The 26,474-nt window shown below is 57.7% G+C and overlaps 1 protein-coding gene across 3 annotated transcripts; it reads left to right on the forward strand.

Annotated features, from left to right (window-relative positions):
• CDC42EP4 (CDC42 effector protein 4) lies at positions 1-23,906 on the forward strand. 3 transcript variants are annotated; one of them, XM_062216774.1, is made up of 2 exons: positions 1-100; positions 21,104-23,906. In XM_062216774.1, the coding sequence occupies exon 2, from the start codon at positions 21,227-21,229 to the stop codon at positions 22,277-22,279; it is 1,053 nt and encodes a 350-aa protein (XP_062072758.1). In that variant the 5' UTR covers positions 1-100; positions 21,104-21,226; the 3' UTR covers positions 22,280-23,906. The 3 variants fall into 3 exon arrangements, with proteins under 3 accessions (XP_062072758.1, XP_062072759.1, XP_062072760.1); XM_062216775.1 differs by lacking the exon at positions 1-100 and adding an exon at positions 848-941; XM_062216776.1 differs by lacking the exon at positions 1-100 and adding an exon at positions 4,901-4,924.
• Positions 23,907-26,474: the final 2,568 nt, after the last annotated feature.

The following is a 26,474-nucleotide window of genomic DNA, read 5'->3' on the forward strand; positions in this document are numbered from 1 at the left end:
TCCGGCGCTGACATGGGCCGCCAGCCCGGCCGCCGCGCCGAGCCCACGGACGGGACAGCGCAGCCGCGCCGGCCCCGCGCGCAGGTCTCCGGGAACCGAGGTAGGCGACGCGCGCCCGCCCTGGCCGCCGAGCCGCCTGCGCCCTGCGAGGCGCGGGTGGGCTCGAGCCCCCCGGGAGCCCGAGAGGACTGAGAAAGCCGGGAGTGGGGGGCCGTGGGCCGGGGAGAGGGGCGCGGGGCACCCCCACTCCGCTGCGGGGCGGCTCGGGTGCCTGGGACCCGCCGCGCTCCGTGCGTCCCAGCAGAGTGGGATTTGGGGAGCGGCGTGCGGCAGAGCGGGGCGCGGCGTCGCCGGCCCTGGGCGTTGCTCGGGCCCCCGTGGCGCGCCCCCGGCCCAGGAATGGGGTGTGTGGCGGTGTGGGCAGGAGCGCGGCGGCGGAGGGGGGCGTGTGCGCCCGGAGTCCCGCGCCGGATCGTGGCCGTAGTGGCCGGGGCGGGCGCGCACGCCCCCGCTCGTCCACGCGCCGAGGCACACGCCGCCCAGTGTCGCCCGGCCGCGGACAAGGCAGCCGCGGCGCTGCCTGGGAGGGAACGGCCCCGGGGAACCGACGCTCCCCGCCCCCCGCCCGCGAGCCCGGCCCTCCCGCGCCGGGCGCCCGCCCCGCCCGCCTCCCTCGCCAGGCTCCGAGGCCAAGGCCGGGAGAGGCCCAGGCTGCTGTCGGCGGGGCGGGGCGCGCCGAGCCTTGGCCCCCTTGGAGCCCGCGCGCCGGCTGCGGCGCCCGGAGCGAGGCGCCCCCGGCGTGGTCTCGGGCTCCGAGCGACCGGTGAATCATTTAACCCCCACCGGCTCGGGCTGGCCCCCTCCCTGGAGCGCCCCCAGCCGGAGCTGCGGACCGGCCCGGTGCCCCCCGGTGCGCCCGCCTAGGCCGTCCTGCCTGCCGGGTGAGTGTGCCCCTCTGCCCGGGCCGGAGAGCCGGGCGGGAAGCTGGGACCGCGCGGGCGTCCCGGGGGAGGACTGCGTGCGTGTGTGTGTGTGTGTGTGTGTCACCGTGCGCGACCCCCGTGGGGGAGGCGTGTGCCCTCCTAACTGCCGGAGGAGACGCTGGTGCTTTCCTCGTCGTCTGGGAACTTGTCCCTTCTGGCTCCGCCGGGTGCGATCTGGCCCGCTCCCACCCCCCTCCCGGGGGTCCACGGTGCCCACTCTCGGCCCAGGTCCCGAGCAGCCGCACCGGGAAGGGATCCTTGGACAGGCCCTCCTATGGAGGGGTAGGGGTGCTGGAGGGACCCCCAGTGGGGTCCGGCCCGGGCGCAGGCGCCCTCATCCCGCCAGTGTAAACAACCTGGGCCTCGGACCAGGCAACTTCTCGGCCCGGCCCGGGTCTCTAATAACTCCCGGCAGCCCCCGCCCCCTCTCGAGCAGGGATGGAGGAGGGGACCACCAGCGGGATGGACTGAATTTTAAGAGAACAAAGAACCGGGCACAAAGGAAGGGGGAGCAGAGCTGTGGATTTCTCCCAGAAACGGGGACTTTGCTGGACCCCGGCCAGGCCCAGCCGCCCCGCTGGCAGCCCCAGGGCGCCCGCGGCAGTAATGGGGCAGCCACTGCCAGCCAGTGAGGCCCCATCGCTGCTGGGTGGCTGGGGGCCCGCGCTGAGTGTGGGGTGCCATGGGGCTGTGCGAGGCTCCCTGGTGACTGATTAGTGTGGTTTATCTCCTCCAAACTTGGACTTTGCCTGTGCCATCCCCGAGAGCAGCTGCTCCTTCCCACCGAGGGGGAAGCTTGGGAGATGCCAGGGGGGCTCTCCTGGCCTTCCCGGGGTCTGGGGATCCCTGCAGGGACCAGGAGGGGGCTTGTGTGGTGGAGCGAGCCTGCTCCCCAGTGGAGGTGGTTTGGGGGTGAGTCTCAGCCCCTCTGCTACCTCCCCGAGCCCTGCTCTTTGATATTCCCCGTACACCAGGTTTGTCCCAGTCTGATGGGGACATGCAACCTACCAGGCCTCCCAAGACTGGAGACCAGGGAGTCATGTGCAAAGCAGATCCTAGCAAAGGTGGCAGAGGTGGGGCTTGGAGGGGCACCTTGTCCAGAGCTTTTCCGGAAGGGCCTGTGGTTGGCTGTGGACCAAGGCGTCCAGCCCCTACCCTTGGAGAGGCTGGTTGAGTTCTGTGGCAAGGACGGACTGTGCCCAGGTGTGGCACCCAAGGTGTTTGAGCCTGGCCCCTCCCTTCCCTCCCTCTTCCTCCTGTCCCCTCCCCCCATGCCTTCAAGTTGAGTTGGGAGCGAAGGGATCAGAGAGAGACCAGCCTGTCGCGTCTGCGTTGGCTTTGGAGCAGCTACTCCAGCCTTCCCTGTTGGATGCTCCCCAGAGGGAGAGGAGCAGGCCCTGGTGGGGGGAGGGGGCAGGCCTCCCTGGAGGAACAGGGAGCTGGGCTGATGCCAGAGATAAGGCTTGGGGGTGGCGGCAGCAGGGTTGAGCAACCCTGGGAGCTGAGAGACCTGACCTGGGTTCAGCTGGGATCTTCTGACTTGTGTGCTGGGGGCCTGGAGAGAGAAGGATCCTGGAGCTGGGCTGGGGGCTGGGGGCAGGGCTTGGAGGGCCAGATGCAGCCAGTGCCCCCAGGGTGCGCCCGGAAGGCTAGCCCAGGCCAGCCTTTTCTGACTGGGTGAGTGTGACCCAACATAGCCCCGCGGTGACTAGCAGCCTGTTGTGAAAGAAGTTGAGCCATCAGTTTTCCCGCATTCCTACTCACGGGGCTCCTGGAACTCCGTCCTACAATCTGCCTCCCCGAGGAGCTGCAGGCCTCCTTCCAGCTAGCGGGCTCTGGAGTCTCCCCCAGGCACGGCCAGCTTGCAGCTCCGGGCTCCGGGCCAGGTGGCAGCACTGGCATCCACAGCCCTCCTTTGCCAGGAAGAAGGGAACTGGAGGGCTCTCTTCATGCTCGCATACCCAAGTCTCCCTGTGGGGGTTCAGGGGAGTAATTTGGGGGGTGTTCATTAAAGAAGGCTGAGGGTTCCCCCCCCCCCCAGTTTGCAAGAAATGACTCTTGTGTCCCGTTCTTCCCAGGGTAGAAGGCACCAGAAAAGCCATAGCTCCATCCATGCCTCTCAGTGCTGAGCCACGGTGGCTGCAGCCCCCCAGCTTCTCCCTGGGCCATCAGGAGGGCAGCAGGGGCAGCCCCCAGCCTCCCCACCTGGGTCCCTAGTTGCAGTGCTGAACTTGGTCCAGAGACCAGCAAAGCCAGCTTGTCTCCTTGCCACTTTTTCTTCTGTCCTGCAGGCGGGCGTCTTGTCTTGGGTCCCCACAGAGTGCAGCACTTCCCCCCCTTAGAATGGAGCCCCTTGGTCCTGCAGCATCAGCAAGGGGCCTGGCCCCACCTCCTGGGATAGTGATTTAAAGTCTGGTGAACCAGTAGAAGGGGAGAGCCTGTCAGGGATCCCAGGGGGCCAGCTGTGCAGTCCCGTGTGGGGGTGGGTCCCAGGGACCAGGCTCTGTCTCATTGGGGGTGACCTTGCTGAAGTTGCTGCTGGCAGCACCGGGGCACTCTGGAATTCCTGAGATATCTCTCACCTGTGTCCCGGGCAGGACTAGGGGAGCGTCTCTCTTCTTAACCTCCACCTCACCATCCTTGTAGCACTGAGATCAAAGGAGCTTAAATCCCATCTGAGAGAAGCCAGGCTCCTGTGTCCTTCACTGAAGGTTGAGAGGGGAGGGGAGGGGGCGGCCAGATCAGGGGAGAAATTGGTGAGGGCTGCCAGGCCCCACTGCTGGAAGGGACTCCAGTAGGTGGGAGGCCCCCACCCCCGCCCCAGCAACAGGTCATCCCAAGAGCCCTGGAGACTTTGTAACAAAAGACTTCACTTTCTCAGCTGGGCACCTGGGACATCATCTTCAAGGCCATGGGTAACGGTGTTCACCCTTACACAGTGCTGGGCTAAGTGCTTTGTGTGTATCCATAGCTCATTTAATCCACGCCCTGATGCTGGGAGGCGCTTAGTGTCACCAGTCATCTGGAAACTGAGGCAGAAGCAAGTTGCCCAGTGTGGTGGGCTGGCGCATCCCCTGGGGAGTCCGGCTCTTGAACCCCAAGTCTGGCAGACCCAGGGTGGAAGAGTTGCCAGTCTGCTGTGGAGTGAGTCCAGGCCCGCTGCTGGCTCCCCCTGGGGACCCCAAGCATCGCGCCCTCCCCCCCGCTCAGCTGAGCGCTGGCTCTTGGGAGAAGCGAAGTGAAAGCAAACCAGGCCGGGCAGATCTGATTTCAAACCCTGCTGCTTCCTTCTGAGATGGGGCAGGAGGGAGGAGTCTGGCGGTAGGGCCACGCCCCTGCATGGGGGCCCCTCCCCGCCTCTCCCAGGGCTCCCTCTGTGATGGTTCCTGGCAGGCTACAGGAAATGCACGTTTCCAGGAAGGACCCCGTCAGCAAGTGAGGTTGCCGGACGTCCTTGGCTGCGGGGCTCCTGGTCGTCTTGACGTGCCCTTCCGGTCGCTCCCCCATCTGGGCCCCTGTCTCCAGGCCGTTTGTGTTCCCAGGCAGCGAGGCAGGCTTCACCTTCCTCTGCACACATGCACGGCGCACTTCCTTCCGTGGAAAATGCATGTTCTGGAAAACTCGGTTTTGCACCAAATCATCTTACCCTTTAATGGCACAGCCAGGAGCTGTGTGAGGATGGAGGTCCGAGCCTGCAGGGGGCCAAGCAGTGCCCCCTGAGGGCCTCGCTGGGGCAGGGACAGTGGCCTGCATGCTCCTCCTGAGGCATGGGGGAGCCCACACTAGGGAGATTTGCAGCCTGAAACATTGTGCGTCCCACAGTGCTCACCCACAGCCTGTCAGGCCTGGGGGAGTGCCTGATCCCTCTGTGGAGTAGAAAAGCCCCAAAGTGCAGAGCTGGATGCCTCCTGCCTCCCTGTCCTTACCAAGTGTGTGGTTGGGTGAGTCATTGAAGCCCTTCAGCTTCAGTTTTCTTATCTGTGAAATGGAGCCAATGGCAGTCATCTCTGGTGTTGTTGGAAGGAATGTGGGAGATAAAGGTTTTCTGTTACTGTCATTTTTTTTTTTAAAAGAAGCAGTTCTAATCAAAAGCAAGCATGCAGCACAATGCTTAGGGCAGAGAAAATCTCAATAAATGGTGTTTTCTTTTTTTGTTTTTTTCTCATGCTTGCTCCATGACCCATGACCCAGAAATTTCTGCCTGTTCCCAGGAGGACCCATCCCTCAGGCTGCGAAGGGGTGGAGCCATATTAGCATTTCCCAGACTGGGCTGCACTGCACAGTCCCACATCTGTCCCGGTACACCCTGGGAGACAGTTTTGCAGAGTTGTCTCCATTATAAATCACAGAACTGGATGGGAAGTGGAGCAGCTGGGACTCGAACCAGTGCTCATGGGATGTTGGCGTCACAGCAGCGGCCTCACCTGCTGGTCTCACTCTTTTTTCCAGCAACTAAAGGGTAAAAGTATCCGAGACTCAGGCTTCCCCACAGCTCAGAGCATTGCTCAGTTTTCCTGCAGGCTGGGGGAGTGTGAATTCCTTACCCCAGAGAACATCTGCAGGAATCCAGTGGTGACTGTGATGAGTAATGGAAGTGGCTCGGGACAGCTCTGGCAATAGGAACATAAATAGTGCTGGTCACGTGGGTCGGGTTCCCAGTAGCCACGTCTTAAAACTTGAGAAAGGTGAAAATTTAAAATTTTTTTTAAAGATTTATTTTATTTATTCGAAAGACAGTTACAGGGCCCGGCACTGTGTCTCACTTGGTTAATCCTCCGCCTGCAGTGCCGACATCCCATCTGGGCACCGGGTTCTAGTCCTGGTTGCTTCTCTTCCAGTCCAGCTCTCTGCTGTGGCCCGGGAGGGCAGTGGAGGATGGCCCAAGTGCTTGAGCCCCTCACCCGCATGGGAGACCAGAAGAGGCACCTGGCTCCTGGCTTGGGATCGGTGCAGCGCTGACCATAATAGCCATTTGGGGGGTGAACCAACAGAAGGAAGACCTTTCTCTCTCTCTGTAACTCTACCTGTCAAATGAATAAATAAATAAAATCTTTAAAAAAAAAAAAAGTTACAGAGAGGGGGTGGGGGAGAGAGGCCTTCTATCCACTGGTTCACTCGCCAAGTAGCTGCAACGGCCAGAGCTGAGCTGATCCAAAGCCAGGAGCCAGGAGCTTCTTCTGGGTCTCCCACGTGGGTGCAGGGGCCTAAGCACTTGGGCCATCCTCTGCTGCTTTCCCAGGTGCATTAGCAGAGAGCTGGCTTGGAAGTGGAGCGGGACTTGAACTGGTGCCCAGATGGGATGCCGGTAGTGCAGGCCAGGGCTTTAACCGTCTGCATTTATTTATTTGAAAGGCAGAATTATAGAGAGAGAAGGAGAGATCTTCTATCTGCTAGTTCACTCCCCACATGGCCAGACCTGGGCCTGGGCCAAAGCTGGGATCCAGGACCCTGGAGCAACATCCGGGTCTTCCACATGGGTGCAGGGGCCCAAGGACTTGGGCCATCTTCCACTGCCTTCCCAGGTGCACTATAGCAGAGAGCTGGACCGAAAAAGGAGCAGCCAGCACTCGTGGGATCAGCATTGCCAGCAGCAGCTTAAACAGCTGCACCACAATGTCCACCTCAGTATACCCAAAATATTGTCATTTCCAGGGGCTGGTGTTGTGGCACAACGGGCTAAGCCTTTGCCTGTAATGCCTGCATTCCATATGGGTGCTGGTCTGAGTCCCAGCTGTTCCACTTCCTATCCAGCTCCTTGCTGATGTGCCTGGGAAAGCAGTGGAAGATGGCCCAAGTCCTTGGGTCCCTGCACCCACATGGGAGAAAAGTATATTCCCATTTCCTATAGTTAAAAATTACTGAGATCATGTACGTTATGGCTATACAAAGACTTCAGCATCCAGTGTATTTTTTATCTTTAAAGCATATTTAAATTTGAATTCTAAATTTTGTAGATATTCAATCAGTATTTGGGTTTTATAAAATGTGCAGTTGAAAAAGTAGATTGGGGTTGGTGCTGTGGCATAGTGGGTAAAATCTGCTGTCCTCAGCAGGGTGCGTCACTTCCTATCCAGCTCCCTGCTAATGGCCTGGGGAAGTGCCAGAGATGGCCCAAGTGCTTGGGCCCCAGCCATCCACGTGGGAGACCCAGAAGAAGCTCCTGGCTCCTGGCTCCAGATTGGCTCATCTCTGGCCATTGTGGTCATTTGGGGAGTGAACTGGCAGAGGAACGATCCCCGCCCCCTTCCTCCCTCCCTCCCTATCTCTCTGAAACTCTTTCAACTAAATAAGTAAATCTTTAAAAACAGAAAAAGCAGATTGATGCCCTCAAGTTGTTCCAAAAACACCTAAGCTTTCCCATAACTAAACAAAACATCCATTTTTAAATTTGAAAAAACTTTTAAATAAAATTAAAAATTCAAGGGTGGGCGCTTGGTGATTAGATTTGAGTCCTACAGGCAAGGGCCTGGCCCTGGCTCCTGACCGCGGCTTCTCACCGATGCACACCCCAGAGGGCAGTGGTGATGTCTGAGCAGTTGGGGCCCTGCTACCTGTTTTGGGAGACCTGGATTGAGTTCCTGGTTCCTGGCTGCGACTGACCTACCCCTGACCCCCGCTACTGCAGGCATCTGGGGAGTTGGCCAGCAGAGGGGAGCTCGCTCTGCTTCTCTGCCTCTCAATGAACAAACACAGCTCCCATGGTTTAGCCGTTAACTGGTCCTGTGTGGCAGGTGGCGACAGGATGGCAGAGGTGCAGAACAACCCCGTGAATGAAGGAACCGAGAGACGCTCTGTATCAGCAGTAGTAGGACGCAGCGTTGTAGCAGCTGTAACAAGATAAGAATGGGGAGTGGCGGAGGCCAAATGACCGTGGCAGCTGACCGTGGGCTTGTCCACCTGCAGAGCCTGAAATGTTCGATCATGAACTTGATTACTGTGCAAAGCAGGGCAAGCTTAGTGGAGTGGCATTTATTACATGTTAACCCAAAATTGAAGGAAGAAAAAAATTAGACGTCCTCCCCTCCCCCATGCACTTAGTTATAACCAGTCAGAAACAGAGGGTGCGATGAGGCTGGCTCTCCTGCACATCTGGGGAGTCGGCCAGAAGGACGATCTCTGTGTCTCTGTCTCTGTCTCTGGTCCTCTCTCAGCGCCTCCCTGCCACTCACATAAGTCAGTCTTCACTATAAGGCAGAGAGGATAGAGGGTACAAAGTCTGTTCACAGCGACAAGAGACCGTGACACAGCGCACAATAAACGCGCCAAGGAACGCGTCGGATTGACAGAAAGCAAAGCCACAAAGCACACTGGAGAATGTCTCCAAGACTTCGATGGTTGTGAGGAGTTAATGCGATAAACTCATTTCTTCCCAAGGTAGTTTATTTTCTTGCAATTCCAGTATAATCCCATCAGAATTTCTTTTGGAACTTAATCAACTATTTCTTGATTCCATCTGGAAGACTAAACAGATTAGAGAAGCCAAGAAAAAAGTCAGGGAGAAAAGTTAAAGTGGGGCTGTGGTCACACTCTGCCATACGCGGTGACATTGTAAATCCAGGTGAGAAACAGAGAGGGAACTCTGCACGTTGGGTCAGAATTTAATCCATGGCAAAGGTCGCATCTGATGCTTGGCCTGCTTTTGAAAACAAGATCTACGTCTGTAAGGGATCAGTATCTACAATTACTCATCGTATTTTAATATTTTCCATTTTTAAAGATTTGTTTGCTTATTTTGAAAGAGTTATAGAGAGAGAGAGGGAGAGAAAGAGATTCCATCCACTGATTTCACTACTCAGATGACCACAACAACCAGACCAAACTGGGCCAGACCAAAGCCAGGAGGAGCTTCATCAGGGTCTCCCATGTAGGTGGCAGGGGCCCAAGCACTTGGTCCATCCTCTACTGCTTTCCCCAGGCCATTAGCAGGGGGCTGGATTGGAAGTGGAACAGCCAGGACTCAAACTGGCACCCACATGGGGTTGACTGCACTGCAGGCAGTGGCTTTACCCACTACGTCATGATGCCGGACCCTTATGTTCCATTCTAAGTGATCTACAATTTTATGAGTCATAGTTTTTTCCAGTGAGTCGTTTTTAACTATTATGTTACCTGGTAATTTTAGAAATGATATTTTCAAAAGCTGAGGGATAAGGAAAGTCTTTGCTTTGTAATATTAAAATCAGAAACCATAAAACAGAGTTGACTGAAAGTTAACAAGTAGGGGCTGGTGCTGTGGTGCCACAGGTTAAGCCACCGGCATCTTTTATGGGCACTGGTTCCGGTTCCATCTGCTCCACATCTGATCCAAGTCCCTGCTAATGCACCTGGGAAAGCAGCAGAGGATGGACCACGTGCTTGGGCCCCTGTACTTGAGACCTGGAAGAAGCTGCTGGCTCCTGGTTTTGGCCTGGCCCAGCCCCAGCTGTTGGGACCATTTGGGGAGTGAACCAGCAGATGGAAGATCTCTCTTCTCTCTGTCTGCCTCTCATGCTGTAACTCTGACTTAAAAAAAAAAAAAGTTAACAAATATTCCACAGAAAACAACAAAATCACCATAATTTAAATAGGCATGTGATAAATTTGTAGGAATATTTTAAAGACATGATAGTTAAAGGGTTAAGTACCTTTAATATTGTTTTAAAAGATCCATTTATTTGAAAGGCAGAGTTACAAAGAGAGAGAGATCCTTTATCCACTGGTTCACTCCCAAAATGGCCACGATGGCTGGGGGATGGGCCAGGTCAAAGCCAGGAACTCATCTGGGTCTCCCTCACGGATGGCAGAGCCCAAACCTTCTCTCACTGCTGTCCCAGGTGCACTAGCAGGGAGAGGGATTGGAAGTAGAACAGCTGGGACTCGAACCAGTGCTCATGGGATGCCCGCATTGCAGGTGGCAGCCTCACTCACTGCATCACAAAATGCTGTCTCCGAGTACCTTTAATATGTAATATTTGTTTAATATTTAAGCAAATCACACAAAGGTGAGGTTTCCGCCTCCAAGTATGAAAATGGGCAAAATCTTCCACCAGCAATTCCTAAGAGAAAGGATACAGATTCCAATGATATTTTAAAGGAAATTTGTTTTATTTGAAAGGCAGAGTTACAGAGAGAGGGAGAAACAGACTGAAAGAAAGATCTTCCATCTGCTGGTTCGCTCTCCAAATGGCTGCAACAGGTCAAAGCCAGGAGATGCATCGTGGTCTTCCACGTGGGTGCAGGGGCCCAAGGACTTGGGCCATCCTCTGTTGCTCCCCCAAGTGCACTAGCAGGGAGCTGGGCTGGAAGTGGGGCAGCCGAGACTCGAACCAGCACCTATATGGGATGCTGGTGCTGAGGGTGGTAGCTTTTTACCGGCTACGCCACAGCGCAGGTCCCTAGTGATCCGTTTTTTAAAAAATGCTCGCCCTCCTTAATAATCAAAGAAATGCACTTTAGGAGTTAGGTGTAGTGGTGGCTGTGTTTTTGTTTTCAATTCAGTGAAAGGAAACACTGTAACTGGTGTTGGAGCCATCCCCCTGTGTGGCTGGACCTGCAACAAGATAACAATAAGAAACAAAAGTAGTTTACTACTGAGAAGACTGCATCCTGCGGAAACCGCTAAGGCAACAGCTAAGGCCTTGGGCGGATTTAGCTGAAGGGATGGTTAGGAAGTCTCCGGCAAAGATGGAAACAGTGCGTTTATCAGCCCGCTGATGGGATGTAGAAAGTTAGAATGTTGGGACTTCATTGGAAATAATGTAGTACAATTTGTTACTAAATAAATATTTTCACCCCAGTATGAACAATGCTCGCCTTTTTCCATGCAAAGTGCTTATCAAGGGTATTTCAAGAAAAATGATGGAAAAATGGAGTTAAAAGATGAGTTTATTTTGGTGCAAAGTTTTAAGAAGGTGAAATGAACATTTTATTTAATTCAATCTATTTATAAAAAACTATCATCATATTGAGATTTTGCATTCTCTTATTTTAAAAATGTACTTGAAAGTGCCAGAGAGAGAATCCTGCATCCACTGAGTGTCTTCTCAAATAGCAGAACTGAGGCTGATCCAAGCTGAAGCCAGGAGCCCGGAACTCCATCTGGGTCTCCCCAGGGGTGGCAGGGACCCAAGCACCCAGGCCATCATCTGTTGCCTTCCTAGGCACACCGGTAGGGGGCTGGACCAGAATTAGAGCAGCCAGGATTGTTACCTGTCACTCCCGTGTGAGATGCTGGCTAACCCGCACTACAACACCAGCCTTTGCATTCTGTTTTTGGTGCTGAGTCTTTGAAGTCCAGCCTGTATTTTATACTTTGATGGATCTCAGCTTGGACGCACGTGTCAGGGCTCGGTAGCCACAGGAGGCCAGTGGCTGCCATATTGGATACTAAAGGTGTAGATTGGTTAGTAGCCCCCAGGAAGGTGGCAGGCAGTTGAAGTCTCTGGTGTGGATTCGTCCTTGTCTGGTTCACCCTCTGAGCCGTGCTCTAAAGGATCCACCCCCTCCCTCTGCTTACAGCTGTGAGACAGCTGGGTCTTTGTTCCCGGTCCCTTCTAGGAAGGGGTCACCAAGGCAGAAGATGTTTAGGAAGAATTGGGGTGTGCCTGGTATGGCTGGCAGAGGTACCACTGAGCCCAAGGGCATGACCTGGATGGAGAGGGCCCAGCCCAGAGTTCTTGGAAATGAGGTTAGAGCAGCGTTCTGGGCTTCTGGGAGCTGCCGCAGGGCAGGACCTGTGCCCACCTCCCTCCAGCTTCCGGTTGGATCCTCTCCACCTCTCAGCTCCTGTGTAGGCTTCTCAGAGCAGGAGGCGGGAATGGGATGTGGGTGGGTAGGATCCCATTTGGAGAGGCTTTGCATGCCACCCCCTGTAAGGGCTGATCTCTCTTGGGGCGTCAGTGAGGTGAGTGTTGGTTCCCAGGGTCGTGGATGAACACCCTCCCCAGCCCCATCCTGCTCCCACTCCTGCTCCGGCCCTCTGTGTGCACCTATCTGGGAGGGCTGGGCCAAGGTCTGCCAGGCCTGGGCTCAGGTCACATGTAGAAGCCGTGAAAGGGAGAGTGAGCCTGTCTGAGCCACGGTTTCCCTTTCTGCAAAATGGGACCAACCACGACCCCGCCCCTTGCAGGCAGGAGCGCTTTGAGGTTCAGAGGCTTATGTTGTCCCCAGCGTAATGCCAGCATGGAGCAGACACCCAGTAAATGGGAACTGTTGACAGCAGTGCCTTTTCTGCACACAGTCTGGTGGTTGGCCTGCTGCTGGCTGCCCTCGTGTGACCCCTGCCCCCTCTTGTTTTCTCAGAGGAGTGGCAGAGGCAAAGCCTTCACCTGCCCAGGGCATCTCAGAGCTGTGGGAGGCTGGCCCCCAGCTCGGAGCTCCAGTGTCGCTGGATGGAGGCCAGTCTCCGGTGGGGTGGGAGTGATCTTATCACTCACCTCCTGCTCAGCTGGGGAGGCTCAGGCACCAGGAAGCAGCTGTTGGGGAGTGAGTCCTTCTGGGGTGGGTGGGAGGAGGTCCTAGTACCCCTGTGTCCTCTGACAGTTGTACAATGTCCACTATCTCCTCTTAGACACACAGAGTCAACCAAGGGCCTGAGAGCACATGGCGCTCGGGGGTGACTTGGGTGAGGAGGAGAAAGAGGCCAGGTGTCAGAGGGAGTATTTCCTATGAGAGGCAGGCTGGGGGGATGAATGGATGGATGAGAGAGTGAGAAATGAATGGAGAATGGAGACCCGTTCTCACTCCTTGCCCCAGTGAGTACTGGGCTGCAGCTCTGGAGTCCTGAGAACTGGATCATTTAAACGGGTCTTGAAGCTAAAGTGTTTTCCTTAAGGCTTTGATGCTCTGGGATTATTTATTATTATTATTATTAAACAGCATCACCACATTAAAGGAAACTTTTTTAAGCCGGTTTGCCTCTCGAGCCTAGCATAGCTTGTTCATCTCTCTGCGTTCTCTTTGAGTGTGTCTTCACTTGCAGTGTCACTGCCACCACCGCGTGGACACACATGTGTGTGCTGCACATTTTCCTTCCCCCGGAAGCCGTGGGGGAAGCCATCTTCCACATTGGTTGCAGGGTGCTGTCCCCGTGTGCCCAGGACTGCCCAGGACTGCGTGAGGGTATTTAAGCAAATGGCTCCTCATTGTCTTAGCCACGCCTTCGTGGTTGAGCAATCTTTGGCTGCGGCTGGGCCTTTTTTCCTCCTTTGCGATCGCTCCCTGGAGTAAGATTCAGAAGTGAGGTCTGGGCCTCTGCTTCTTTCTTGCCGTTATTTGGGAAGCGTTGCCCCCACAGCGGGTGCCCCAGGACCCACCCCATCCTGGGATCCTTTGACTCTGCGCAGCTCCTGGATCTGGGTTTCTTTCTCCCTCCCTGGGGGTCCCAAGTTCCAGTGGCTCAGTAGGAGGGAACTCGTCCTCTCCTGTTTCCTGGCTCGTTTCACCAGCGAGGTCTGGCCTGGTGCCTGGCCATGAACCCAGGCAGGTGTATCTGAGAAGCAAGGACCCCCCCCCCCCCCCGGGTCCCTCACAAGCTCCGTGACCTTTGGCAGCTTCCTTGTCCTCACAGCCTAACCAAGGCCACTGGGTCTGCTCATCTCCCAGATGTCTGGATCCTGTGGTCTCAGCGGGAGCCCTGACGCTGCGGGTGCTGTGTTTCAGCGACCCCAGGGGCATGCAGGAAGGTCCCCTGGGATGTTGGAGGCACGCACCAGGACTTCTATTATTTGAAAGAGTTACAGTGAGAGAGGGAGAGGGAGAGAGAGAGCTTTAATCCACTGGTTCATTCCCCAGATGGCCCCAACAGCCAGGACTGGGTTAGGCAGAAGCCAGGAGCTTCTTCCCAGTCTCCCGTGTGGGTGCAGGGGCCCAAGGACTTGTGCCATCTTCTACTGTTTTCCCAGGCACATTAACAGCGAGCTGGATTGGAATTGGAGCAAACCAGGCTCCACCCAGTGCCCATATGGGGTGCCAGCACTGCCAGCCCCTATAAAGAGGACAATTAAAGCTTATGAATTAACCTATGGTGTGACAATGGACATGTATGTAACCTGTAAAAAACACATATATAAACTACATGTTAAATTTTTTTTTAATGTGAGCTCGCTCCCACACTACTGACAGGGGGCATTGTTTCGTGGATGGATTCCTGGAATGAGAATTAGGCCCTGGCTTCAGGTCAAGTCCTTTACTTCCATCTTTCCACTCTGAAGGGGTGATCCCCAACATAGCCAGGTGTCTCAAGGGTCTATGAGATCCAGTTACTTACCTGGGACAGGAGTCGTAATGCAGATATTACGTGTTTCCACCCTGGACATTTCTAGATATCACATTTAGGTATTTGAGAGGCGGTGAGAGAGACACAAGGAGAACCCTCATCCACTGATGCACTCCCCAGATGCTTGCAATGCCCAGGGCTGGGCCAGGCCAACGCTGGGAGCCGGAAACTCAGTCCAGGTCTCCTGTGAGGGAACCACATGCGCCATCCCTGCTAGGGATGCATTAGCAGAGGCTGGAGTGAAGACCTGGAGCCGAGAATGAAACCAACAGACCCGGATGTGGGATGTCGGCATCTCACCCGTGAGGCCAAACACCCATCCTAAGTTATTTTAAAAAATAAAATAAAAATTGTGGCTATTCAGTCTGAGAGTATTTCCTGAGAGTGCACCTGAACCTCCTTGTGCAAATAGCACACTCTTCAAATGTGAGGGCTTGGGAACCAGCACTGTGGCGTAGCGGGTAAAGCCGCTGCCTGCAGTACTGGCATCCCATATGGGCACCGGTTCTAGTCCCGGCTGCTCCGCTTCTGATCCAGCTCTCTGCTATGGCCTGGGAAAGCAGTAGAAAACAGCCCAAGTCCTCAGGCCCCTGCACCTGTGTGGAAGACAGGGAGGAAGCTCCTGGCTTCTGGTTTTGGATCAGGTCAGCTCCAGCTGTTGTGGCCATCTGCGGCGTGAACCATCAGATGGAAGACCTCTCGCCCTCTGCCTCTGTGTCTGTAACTCTGCCTTTTAAATTAATTAATTAATTAAAAATAAAACAGATGTGAGGGCTTTTTGGCAGCGCACAGGGAGGAGCTAAGATACTCAGAATAGTGCTGAAGTCAGCTGAAACACCACCCATTGAGCTTCCTCCTGGAATATGTAACAATGTATCAAAGCATCCAGGGTTCTCACTGGTTCACTGAAGAAGCCTTCCCGCCTTCTCTTTGCAGGACAAGGCCAGTGAGAGTTCAGGACGACACTAGATCTTTCTCTGGAGAGCCCCTCCCCTCTGCAGGGCTGTGGCCCTTGTCGCACTGTTTCTCGCATGGTTTTGCGGCCTCTTGTGCCATCTCACAGAACCCAGGGCAGGGCAGAACGCTTCCCCTGTTTTGGCTAAGTTACGTTCTAGTGGGGGGTAGAGTGTTGCCACCTCCCCTTCCATGGCAAAGGCCCGTGCCCACCAGCTGAGACCAACCTCTGTTAAAGCAAGCCCCGGGTTCCAAGCAGCCCCTGGAAGGCCTGGTGCTCCCTTGGGTGCTGCCCCTTCTCCGTCCCCCTCATCAGCTCCTGGTATCTCTGCCTCCAACCATGCCCTGGTTGTGTCCCCCTCCGACCTCCTCCTCAGTCACACACACGCCCCAGACTCCCTCCTCGCCCCGAGCTCCTACAGCCGCCTCCACACTGCATTCTTGCCTCCCTCGATCCAGGCCTCCGACTCTAGGAGCCACCGGAGCTTCCTGTGCATCACTTGCCTGCTAGCGAGTCGACAGTGTCTTTGTGTGCCGTGCGTGACATCCAGACTCCTGCCCGGACCCTGGCCATGTGGGTTCTCGTTCTGGGCCTTTGCACGTGCTGTTTGCTCTGCCCGGGCCATTCCCTTGGCACGCTGGCTCCTTCTCAGCTCGTGGTGGCCATTCCTCCCAGGGACTGCCCCAGCCCCCTCTCTCCCATACTCACGTCACCCTCCACCCATGGACACAGCAAGATCCACACTATTCAAGTTCCTCACATAAAATGGCCTAAAATTTGCATGTAACCTAAACGCACCCTCCCATATACCTTTTCAAAAAATTGTTATTTAAAAGGGGGAGAGAGCAAGAACTCCCACTCATTGGTTGGTTCCCCAAAGGCTTGCGGCATTCAGGGTTGGACTGGGAACTGAGAACTTAATGTAGTCTCCCCGTGGGTAGTAGGGACCCAACTACTTCAACCATCGCCACTGCTTCCATGGTGTGCACTGGCAGAAAGCTAGAATCAGGTGTAGGAGGCGGGACTCAAACCCAGGCACTCTGCAACGGGACGTGGGCACTTTAATGGTGTCTGCACCACCAGGATCAATGCCCACCTCGTATACCTTCAGTCGTCTCTAGTTGACTTCCAGCACCCAGCACCAACGCAGGTGCCATGTACATAGTTGTTGGACTGTTCTGTTTACGGAATAGTGGCGAGAAAAAATGTTTTCCTGATCAGTACACCTACAAGGCTTTTTGTTTTTTTTTTAAAGATTTATTTATTTATTTACTTATTAATGTGAAAGAATAACAGAGAGGTAGAGGCACAGAGAAAGAGATCTTCCATCTTCATCCACTGGTTCCCTCCCCAAATGACCACACAATTTAGAGCCAGGAGCTTCTTCCTGGTCTCCCACGTGGGTGCAGGGACCCAAGGACCTGGGCTATCTTCTACTGCTTTCCCAGGCCATAGCAGAGAGCTGGATCAGAAGTGGAGCAGCCGGGACTAGAACCGGCACTCATATGGGATGCTGGCACCACAGGTGGTGGCTTCACCTGCTACGCCACAGCACCAGCCCCACGTGCAGGATTTTTTTTCCTCCCGATGTCTTCAATCTGTGAATGAATCCGCGGGTGCAGAACATGTAGCTATGTAAGAGCAGTTGTATATGTATAGTCACAGTTCTACATTTGGTAAGTCGTCACGTGCCATTCAGTGAATGAGTGACAGTAAGCAGTGCCTCTTGTAGCCAGCCCAAGTCATGGCTGAAGTAGTGTACCAAAAACCTCCTGTCTAGCGTGCTGCCTGGAGCTGGTATCAGGTACACAGAACACCCCGGGGCAGGGCTGATGGAGTGGGCGGCTGCCTGCCCAGGGCAGTGACCGTGGGCACTGAAGCATGGGTACTGTGTGTTCCAGGGTGAGCTGTGGTCAGCTGCAGAGTAGGAGGCCTGCATGGCTGCCCCAGGAGAGCTCGGGTTTGGCTCCTGCCTTGGGCTAAGACCTCCAGTGCCAGGCTACTGCCTGGGCATTTGGAGTGGGCTGCCCTCTGCGCAGAGGCTGCGAGGCTGGCCCCTCTGGAAGGTGCTGTTCTCCGAGTACTTGCCAGGAAGGATGGCTAAGGGGTCCAGGACGGGGGTGCCCTCTGCAGTCCCTGGCCTGGGATTGACCTGCTGGTGTGGTTGATGTAAACCCAGCCAGGGTTCTGTTAGTGGGGCTGAGGATGGAGCAGTCTGGCCTTCCATAGGAGCCAGGGCGAGCCGCCAGCCACAGCTCTGTTGTCCCTTTCCCTACCAGGAAAGTAGGCTGTGGCTTCCGGGGTGGAGTGGGGGTGTCCCGCCCAGGAGAGGTTGTGGGGAGTGGCCCCGGTCATTGGGTAGCCTATTTTAGCCACTTCCCCAGCTGAGTCATGGTGCTTAGCAACACCCCTCCCAAAGCCACAGCTCCCTGTTGGCATGATTCCCTCCTGGGTAGGCGTGCAAGGCCTTTCACACCGCCTCTGCCCCCCAGAACAGCCCAGGCCTCGGGCCAGAGCGAGGTCCTCCCTCAGGCCTGCTTGCTGTCCGGCAGTGTGTTGCATCTCCTCATCCCCAGCAGATGAAGATCTCTTTTTCCGTCTCTCCCTCTCTCTCTGTAACTCTTTCAAAATAAGTGAGTTTTTTAAAAAGATTTATTTTATTTATTTGAAAGAGTTAAAGAGAGAGGTAGAGCCAGAGAGAGAGGGAGAGAGAGAGAGAAAGGTCTTCCGTCCGCTGGTTCACTCCCCAGTTGGCCGCAATGGCCAGAGCTGCACCGATCCGAAGCCAGGAGCCAGGAGCCTTCTCCAGGTCTCCCACAGGGGTGCAGAGGCCCAAGGACCTGGGCCATCTTCCACTGCTTTCCCAGGTCATAGCAGAGAGCTGGATCGGAAGAGGAGCAGCCGGGTGGCAAACCTGCAGCCGTGTGTGGTGGCAGCGCTGTAGGCTGGGGCCTTAACTCACTGTGCCACAGCGCCGGCCCCAATAAGTGAGTCTTTAAATAAAACCATTGGGGCCGGCACTGTGGCACAGTGGGTTGACGCCCTGGCCTGAAGCACCAGCATCACACATGGCTGCAGGTTTGCCACCCGGCTGCTCCTCTTCCGATCCAGCTCTCTGCTGTGGCCTGGGAAAGCAGTGGAGGATGGCCCAGGTCCTTGGGCCCCTGCACCCGTGTGGGAGACCTGGAAGAAGCTCCTGGTCCTGGCTTCGGATCGGCGCAGCTCTGGCCATTGTGGCCATCTGAGGAGTGAGCCAGCAGATGGAAGACTTTTCTCTCTCTCTCTCTCTCTCTGCCTCTCTGCCTCTTTGTAACTCTGTCTTTCACATAAATAAATAAATGTATCTTAAAAAGCCCATTCTCAATGTCCAGCAGGGAAGGGGTCCAAGACAGCTGGGGTCCCGAGGGAGTCCCTTTCTGTCCTGCTGCCCCAGTGAGGAGGGGGCTGCAGTGACCAGCAGTCCAGGGCAGTGACAAGGTCTGGGCCTCTGGGGTCTTGGAGCCTCAGCTCAGACTGGACAGGTGCAAGCAGCAGGTTTGGGGGCCGGTGACCCCTCGCTTGAGGGGCTTCTTTAAGTCCTGGTCTCCACGTGGGTGCCGGGGCCCAAGCACTTGGTCATCTTCCGCTGCTTTTCCAGGTGCGTTAGCAGGGAGCAGGACAGGAAGTGGAGCCTCCAGGACTCGAGACTCCAGCTGGCCCCCACGGGAGCCGCCTGGAGGCAGCAGCCGCTCTCCTCCCCTCTCTCCTCTCTGGACCCCTTGGCCAGCAGTGGCAGGAGCGCTGCGCTGGTGATGTTCACTGAGATGCGGCTCCTGAGAGGTGGGGCAGGGCCTGGAGTAGGGCAGGAGGAGGGGCTGGGCCAGGGTATTGGTTTCTGGGCCAGCTGTGTCCTCTGGGGGATAAGCTGGGGGAGGCACGTCGCTCCCTGCGCTGGGTAGCCCTCCCAGCTCTGAGATCCCGCGCCCTCTGAGCGGAGCCTGGAGCCCGCTGCAGGCGGAAGTCCGGGGCCCTCGGCTTCCTCTTGCTTCACCGCTCACTATGGGCAAAGCAGGAGCCAGAAGACGTGGCCAGGACCGCGTGGTTCAGCTTCCTTCTGTGCCCAGCGTGACGGAGGCAGAGCCTCCCTCACCTTTGCCCTGCTTTTTAGAGAGTTTGTCCCAAGTTTGACCTAGGAGCCCCCCCAAGTCCCCAGTGTTCAGGGCTCAGCAAATCTAGCCCAGAGACCAAATCAAGCCTGCCATCTGTTTTTGTAAAGAAAGCTGGTTTTTTTGTTTGGTTGCTGCTAAAGGTTACAATTTAGGAACAGCAAGGAGAGATGCACAGGGCGAGGTGCAAGGTGTGGGGTGGCAGGTGCACCCCCTGTGCTCACCTGGCCTGAAGCTCTCTGTAAATAAAGTTTTATTGAAACATAGCCACGCCCAAGTGTGTGCATATCCTGGATAGATGGGGGAGGGAGGGCACGTGCTGGGAGGGGAAGCTCTATGGGTGGCAGCAGCTTGTTGGGTGTAGGGGTCAGGAGTGTGCAGGGCTTGGGGCGCAGAGCCCTGGAGCTGAGCTCTGGGCAAGATGAAGGCAGAAGGGGAGAACCTGGGCGTCGGGGGCGGGCAGGAGGGGTGTTCGGAGACCAACTGCGGGACAGGATTCTGTGGTGCAGGAACCCTTCAGAACCTTCTGGAATCTCAGTCAAGTGGGGCGATGAGAGTGTTACCAGCAGGGGTAGCGTGGTGTAACGGGTGCCTGTTGGGAGAGGCGATGGCCGAAGTGTGGAGGAGGGGTAAGTGGCCGAGGACGCCCTGGCTCTGGAAGGTTCCTGGGAGCGGCAGTTTCCCACCTGGGCCCTGAGGATGCTGGGAGCACAGGTGGCAGGCTAGGGGCACAAAGGGGAAGGGGGAGAGGACAGGACGGGGGCAGGGAGACCTGTTGGATGGATGTCAAGGGTCAGGAAGCTCTCAGGGCCTGGGCTCTGTGATGGGAAGGAGGCTGCCCTGAGGACCACCTCCACCCACCATACCTGGTTAAGTCCCCACACTCGTCTCTCCCACCTGTCCAGCTCTGCTGGGCTTAACATGTGGGCCAAGTCCTCCTGGGGAGAAAGGGCCTGGTGTGGCCCCAACACTGAACTTGCTTGACCTTGCCGGGAGCTGCCTGGTGGCACCTCCGGGCTCTCCTGCACAGTGGGTTTCTGATTTAACCATCTGGGGTCTGCAGGTCCCAGGGGGGCTGAGTCATTGAAGATGGAGTCCCCGCCTCCCTCTGTGTCTAATGGCTGAAGTCAACCTCTGTCTCCCCGAGAGACCAGAGCGGTGGGTCCCTAACACAGGGCTTGGGGTCTCGCAGTGGAGGTCTTACAGTTCAGATCCTTGTCTCTGGGATGCCCCACGAGAGCTGGAAGGCTGGGGAGCTGGTTCTGTGGGTCCCAGTGGCCCCACCCCAGTTCTGATTCAGAGAGCTGGGCTGCCCACGCGCGTGGAGGCACCAGGCACCAGGGCCCCTCCTGTCTGCTCCCTTCTCGCTGGGGACTGTGACTCAGGTCGAGGTGTCCACTAACGCTGCCAGGATCGAGGTTAGACAGCAGGAAGAACTTACAGCCTATTGGCCCGCTGGCCCCTGGCATTGCTTCTGCACCCTCCTGTTTGCTCTAGGAGCATCCTGGTTTGTGGAGTGGGGGAGACACTTGTGTAGAAGAGATTCTTCTCTCGGTCAGGTTTCAGGGAAAGTACGTGTCTCTGGCTGCTGGAACCCTAGCCTGGGTTGCAAAATCTCTATTTTCCCTGAGGAAGGGTCTGTGGGTGAAGAAATGGGCAGTTGGGAAATTGGGGGCTCAGTTCGCGTGTTTTCATTCTGCAGGGGAAGGCGCCGGTGCCGTGCGTCCAGCTCGCGCTGACCTTTTGCCTCCTGCTCTGCCCACAGCCCCGTGAGTGCGAGCGCCGCGTTATCACCCCGTCCACTCGCCGCGCTTGGACCTCCGATCGCTCCGTGGACCCGTCTGCTCCCTGCGGGAGGGCCCGCCTCCCCTCCCGTCCGTCCGTCAAGATGCCGATCCTCAAACAGCTGGTGTCCAGCTCCGTGCACTCCAAGCGCCGCTCCCGCGTGGACCTCACGGCCGAGATGATCAGCGCCCCGCTGGGCGACTTCCGCCACACCATGCACGTGGGCCGGGCGGGGGACGTCTTCGGGGACACCTCCTTCCTCAACAGCAAGGCAGGCGAGCCTGACGGGGAGTCCCTGGACGAACAGGCCGCCGCCTCCTCCTCGTCCAAGCGCAGCCTCCTGTCCCGGAAGTTCCGGGGCAGCAAGCGGTCCCAGTCGGTGACCAGGGGCGATCGAGAGCAGAGGGACATGCTGGGCTCCCTGCGGGACTCGGCTCTCTTCGTCAAGAACGCCATGTCCCTGCCCCAGCTCAATGAGAAGGAGGCCGCCGAGAGGGGCTCCAGCAAGCTGCCCAAGAGCCTGTCCTCCAGCCCCGTGAAGAAGGCGCTGGCCGGGGAGGGCGGCGTGGAGGAGGAGGTAGGCGCGGGAGAAGGGGGTCTCCGGCGGAACGGGGCCACAGGCCCCTCCTCCCCTGACCCCCTGCTGGACGAGCAGGCTTTCGGGGACCTCACCGACCTGCCCGTGGTGCCCAAGGCCAGCTACGGGCTGAAGCACGCCGAGTCCATCATGTCTTTCCACATTGACCTGGGGCCCTCCATGCTGGGTGACGTCCTTAGCATCATGGACAAGGAGGAGTGGGACCCGGAGGAGGAGGAGGAGGATGGCGGTGACCACGACCACGAGGGCCCCCGTGGGCTCAGCCAGGCCCCGGCCCCAACCACAGCAGCCCCTGGCCTGGTGAGGCAGGAAGCTGGCAAGGCTGTCCCGGAGGACGAGGGCTGGGCAGCGGCGGCCCCCAGCCCCGGCTCGGCCCGCAGCGTGGGCAGCCACACCACGAGGGACAGCAGCTCCCTCTCGAGCTGCACCTCGGGTGTCCTGGAAGAGCGCAGCCCGGCCTTCCGGGGGCCGGACAGGGCCCGGGCCGCTCTGGCCAGGCAGCCAGACAAGGAGTTTTCCTTCATGGACGAGGAGGAAGAGGATGAGATCCGCGTGTGAGGCGGCGGCGGGGGCCGGTGGCCGCTCCACGCCTTCGCCCTGCCCCCACCCCCTGCACCCTGTGACCCTAGATGCAGGGCCCGCCAAGAGCAGCCCGGCGGTGGGCCCCAGGCCCTGGCCCAGGCGGACGAGGGGCATCGGCGGCGTCCCCGGGCCTCGGGAGGACTTGCGGAGCCGGCTCGGGCGCCGTGTGCCAGCCTGACCTCATTCCGCGCCCTGCCTGCCCGAAGCTGCCCGGGACCCGGGCTGTGTCCTCGCAGCAGGAATCGGTTTTCCTCCCTGGGGCTCCCTTTCCTGCAGCCTGGCCTCAAATGGCTGCCAGATGTGAGGCTGCCATGTGCAGCCGCAGCGGGTCAGCCCAGAGCCGGCCTCGGCGCCAGCGCCCTGCCTTTCTTCTCCTGCCCCTCTCTCCTCCATCCATCCCTGGCTCCCGCCCCCGGAAGCGGAAGCAGGAAGCCAGCCAAGGACACTACATAAAGCCCCTTTGCAGGGGGAGAGACCCTGCTGGGAACAGAAGGCCAGCCGCCCATCTTTGCGAATCTTCTAGAAGGGAGGCCTTCTGGGACGACACTAGAGACAGGGGCGGGGCACTGCCCCGTGGGTTTGTTTGTTCTTTAGTATTTTGTGTAAATCTTTGTAGAGCAATATCGCCAGCGAGCAGCGTTGGTAGGCCTGCCCGCCGAAAAGCCCGGATCAGAATAGAAAACCTTTCTCCTGACAGTTCACAGTGAATATTAGGGGACGAAGAAGCCAGCTCACTTGTAATGAGCGCTTCCAAACTTAGAACTGCGTAGGGTGGGGGTCTGTGCGCGTTGGCCCCCTGCCCCGTAGCTATCAACAGCTCAAGCAGGCCAATGTAGACAGTTTTTGGAGAGCGATTTTTAAAAAATAATAAACCATTCCTGGGGGTGGGGGTGGGGGCTGGGTTTGGGCTCGGTGGGTTCCTCTCCCACACACGATTTCCCCTTCCTTGCTCAGCTCCCCCTGGGCCAAGGCCCACGGTGGGGGATGGGGGGGTTTGCCATTTAACACACACACGAAAAAAAAACACAAAAACGAATGCAGAGTTAAACCTGAATTTCAGGTAAATGACGATCGCGTTTGTGGGGTGGGGGGGGAGGTGGGAGTTTGCCCGTGTGCTATTTGGAAGTTGTTCAGGTTTCCCCACTGTGCCCTGGAACCACCCTAGTAGAAGCTGGGGTGTGAGCCCAGGGGATTGATTCTCTGTCCTGGGAACAGGCTGACCCCCCTCCTCCACACACACCCTGGGGTCTTCATGTAGCCAGTGGGGGAGGGGAGAGACACAAGTAGCTGCCATAAGGGGGTTCTGGTGGGGTGGGGCCGGCTGCAGCTTCTGGCCTCCTGTCCTTGCCAGACCCTGCCACTGAGACACTAACTTAGCTGGTGCCCTGTGCCCACAGGTGCACCCTTCCCCATAGTTTGAGCTCCTGCAGGGTTTTGGGGGGGGGGTCATCCAAAGGGCTGCCCAGCCGCCCCTGAATCCACCTAGGCCAGTCCCACCCAGATTCTAAATAAGCTGTGTATTTTTTTTTTCATGATATTGTTAAAGCAGCAAGGAAACATTAAAAGTGCCCTCTAGCACCGGTGGTGTGGTCTGTGCTCTGGGAGAGGAGCGTGGAGGGGGTTGGGGGCGGGGCAGGGGCGGGGAGGGGGGCACGGTGGCCTCTGCCGGCTCCTCTCTGGGCCCCTCATGCGCTCCCCTCCTGCAGGGACAAGGTGCCTTACCCTGTGCTAACAGGGCCGTGGGACTGGGGGACCAGCTGCCCTGGCTCCTGCCTCACATCTCTCCAAGAAGCTACCAAGGCCCTGCCTGCTGAAGCCCCTGCTTGTCGGCAAATCCAGAGACATGCGGGGGGGGGGGGGGGGGGGGCTCAGTTCCTGCTGGGAGCTCTGCCCCTCGCCTCTGAGCCTCTGCAGAGAGCTTCATGCCAGCCTGCTTGTCCTCTCCCTGGGAAACAATTGAGGGTGTAATTAAAATGGCACCCAGGTCCCTGTACCCCTAGATGGCTCATTAGAGCTGATGGTAGCCCCAGGGAAAGAGTGGGGCTTCAGCCCAGTGGGAATGGGAGGGTACCCGGGGGAGGAAGTCCGGTCACGTGGGGCCTGGGCAGATGATGGGGGGCCGCCCCTGCCAGGCACAGCATAGCCCTCCCCAGAGGGAAAAGCCCCTGCAGCACTCGGACAAACCGGTGATTCTGCAAGGTCCAGGAGGAGGCAGCCGCCCCTGGCCCCAGCAGCTGGAAGGTCTGGGGAAAGCGCTGGCCATTCTGGAAGACCCACGGACCCGCAGAGAGGCCTGGTTGCTTCCCGGCTTTTTATTGTTTTGTTTCTTTAAAAAAAGATTTATTTATTTGAAAGGCAGAGTTAGAGAGAGAGAGGTCTTCCATCCACTGGTTCAATCCTCAAGTGGTCACAGGGTCTGGGTGGGCCAAAATCAGGAACTTCATCCGGGTCTCCCGCATGGGTGTAGGGGCCTGAGCACTTGAGCCGTCCTCGGATGCTTCTCCAGGCGCGTGAGCAGGGAGCTGGATTGGAAGTGGAGCAGCCAGGACTCAGTCTTACCTGTAACAGCTGGGGTTTAGGGGCCAGGAGTTACTTCGGAGTGATTCAGGTCTCTGCTGCCACCTCTCCACAGCCTGGCCCAGGGATGAGCCAGCACCAGTGCCACTGCCCACCCTGCCCGGGCCCAGCCGTCCTTTCTCCACAGCCCCCAGAGAAGGCCTGATGTGTTGGTGGTCGTGGCTGCCGCTTGCAGGCTCCGTCCTGTTTTCATCACTCTGCCAGGTCGGTACTGTTGCTATGGCCCCTGTGACAGAGACAAGTAGAAGAACTGGTCCACCCAGGGCTAGTAAATGGAGGAGCCGGGCCCAGGCACGTTCCCCAAATGCCAGCAACAGTTGGGGCTGGGCCAGGCTGAGGGCTGAAGCCAGCCGGGAACTCAGTCTGGGTCACACACATGGGTGGCAGGGACCCAACCACTTGAGCATCACCTGTTCCCTCCCAGCGTGTACATCGCCAGGGAACTGGAATCGGGAGTGGAGCCAGGCCTTGCACCCAGGCATCCCAAGCGAAGTCTTAAGGTCTAGGCCCAATGCCCGCCCCTCTCCCAACCTTGATAATTCACTCATTGGAACCTGGAATGACCAGGCAGGGCCAGTGCCTGGCTGGGCGAGCAGCAGAGGCTTAGCTGGTGGGGTAGTTGGTCGGCGAGCCCGCCTCTCCTAGGACCGCAAGCCCCAAGGAAAGGGGAGTGCCGCTTGCTGTTGGAGGAGGCTCTGGCCCTGCGGCAGCTGCCGATCCACCTGGTCCAAGAGCTGCTCACCAGGCTGTACAAGGGCCCTGCCCTCCGCAGGGTCACTGGCTGGCCCGTCTCTGCCAGGTAGGGCCAGGGCTCCAGGATGGGCCCCTCGCCTCAAGCCTACAGCCTCAGGGCTCTCCTCCTGCTGCTGCCCAGATCGCTCCTGCTTGGTATTCGCCCTTTGACCCCCGTTGTCACACCCAGCCGCCCCCTCCTTCCTCCAACACAGCTGCTCCGTGTTCCCAGAAGGCAGTGGACACGGGCATAGAGGGTGACAGCACTCGTGCGGGCTGTGGGGCCTCCTTAGGATACTCAAAGCTGAGGGTCAGGTTCATGTCCCTCCCCATTTTAGAGATGGGAAGACTGAGAGTAAGGGACTGGCCCAAGTCCTGCAGGCGGAACAGGGCGGAGATCAGAGAATCCCCCGGGCTGGCTTGGGCTCCGCAGCCTGGCGGGTGACGGGCAGGCTAGGGGACTGGTGTGTCTGCAGCTGCCTGCAGAGCTGGAGGGGGGGGTGGGCCATGCTGGAGTCAGGTCCAGGTGTGCGTGGCCCGGCTCACCTGTGCCCTGGCCCACAGCCTCCAGCACACCTCTCACCTGCAGGGCCAGCCGGGGCGGAATTCAGGCCCGGGGCCCTGAGTGAGGATGCCGGAAAGGAAAGTCAGAAACAAATGAGAGCGCCTGTGTTTCTGCTTCCCCTTGGCCATCTCCCCCTCCCCCCGGGCCCCCTGGCTTCCGGCCAGCAGACAGATGGGAGCCTGGAAAAGAGGTGGGGGAGGGAGGGAGGCGCGGGGTGTGCAAGCAGATGGGCGTTGGCGGTGTTGCTTCTGAAACCTGTTGCTCTCGCCACCTCGGAGCTGCTATTCCCCAAGACCA

This window comes from Lepus europaeus, chromosome 18 (genome assembly GCF_033115175.1).
Source record: "Lepus europaeus isolate LE1 chromosome 18, mLepTim1.pri, whole genome shotgun sequence".
In the NCBI taxonomy this organism is placed as follows: domain Eukaryota; kingdom Metazoa; phylum Chordata; class Mammalia; order Lagomorpha; family Leporidae; genus Lepus; species Lepus europaeus.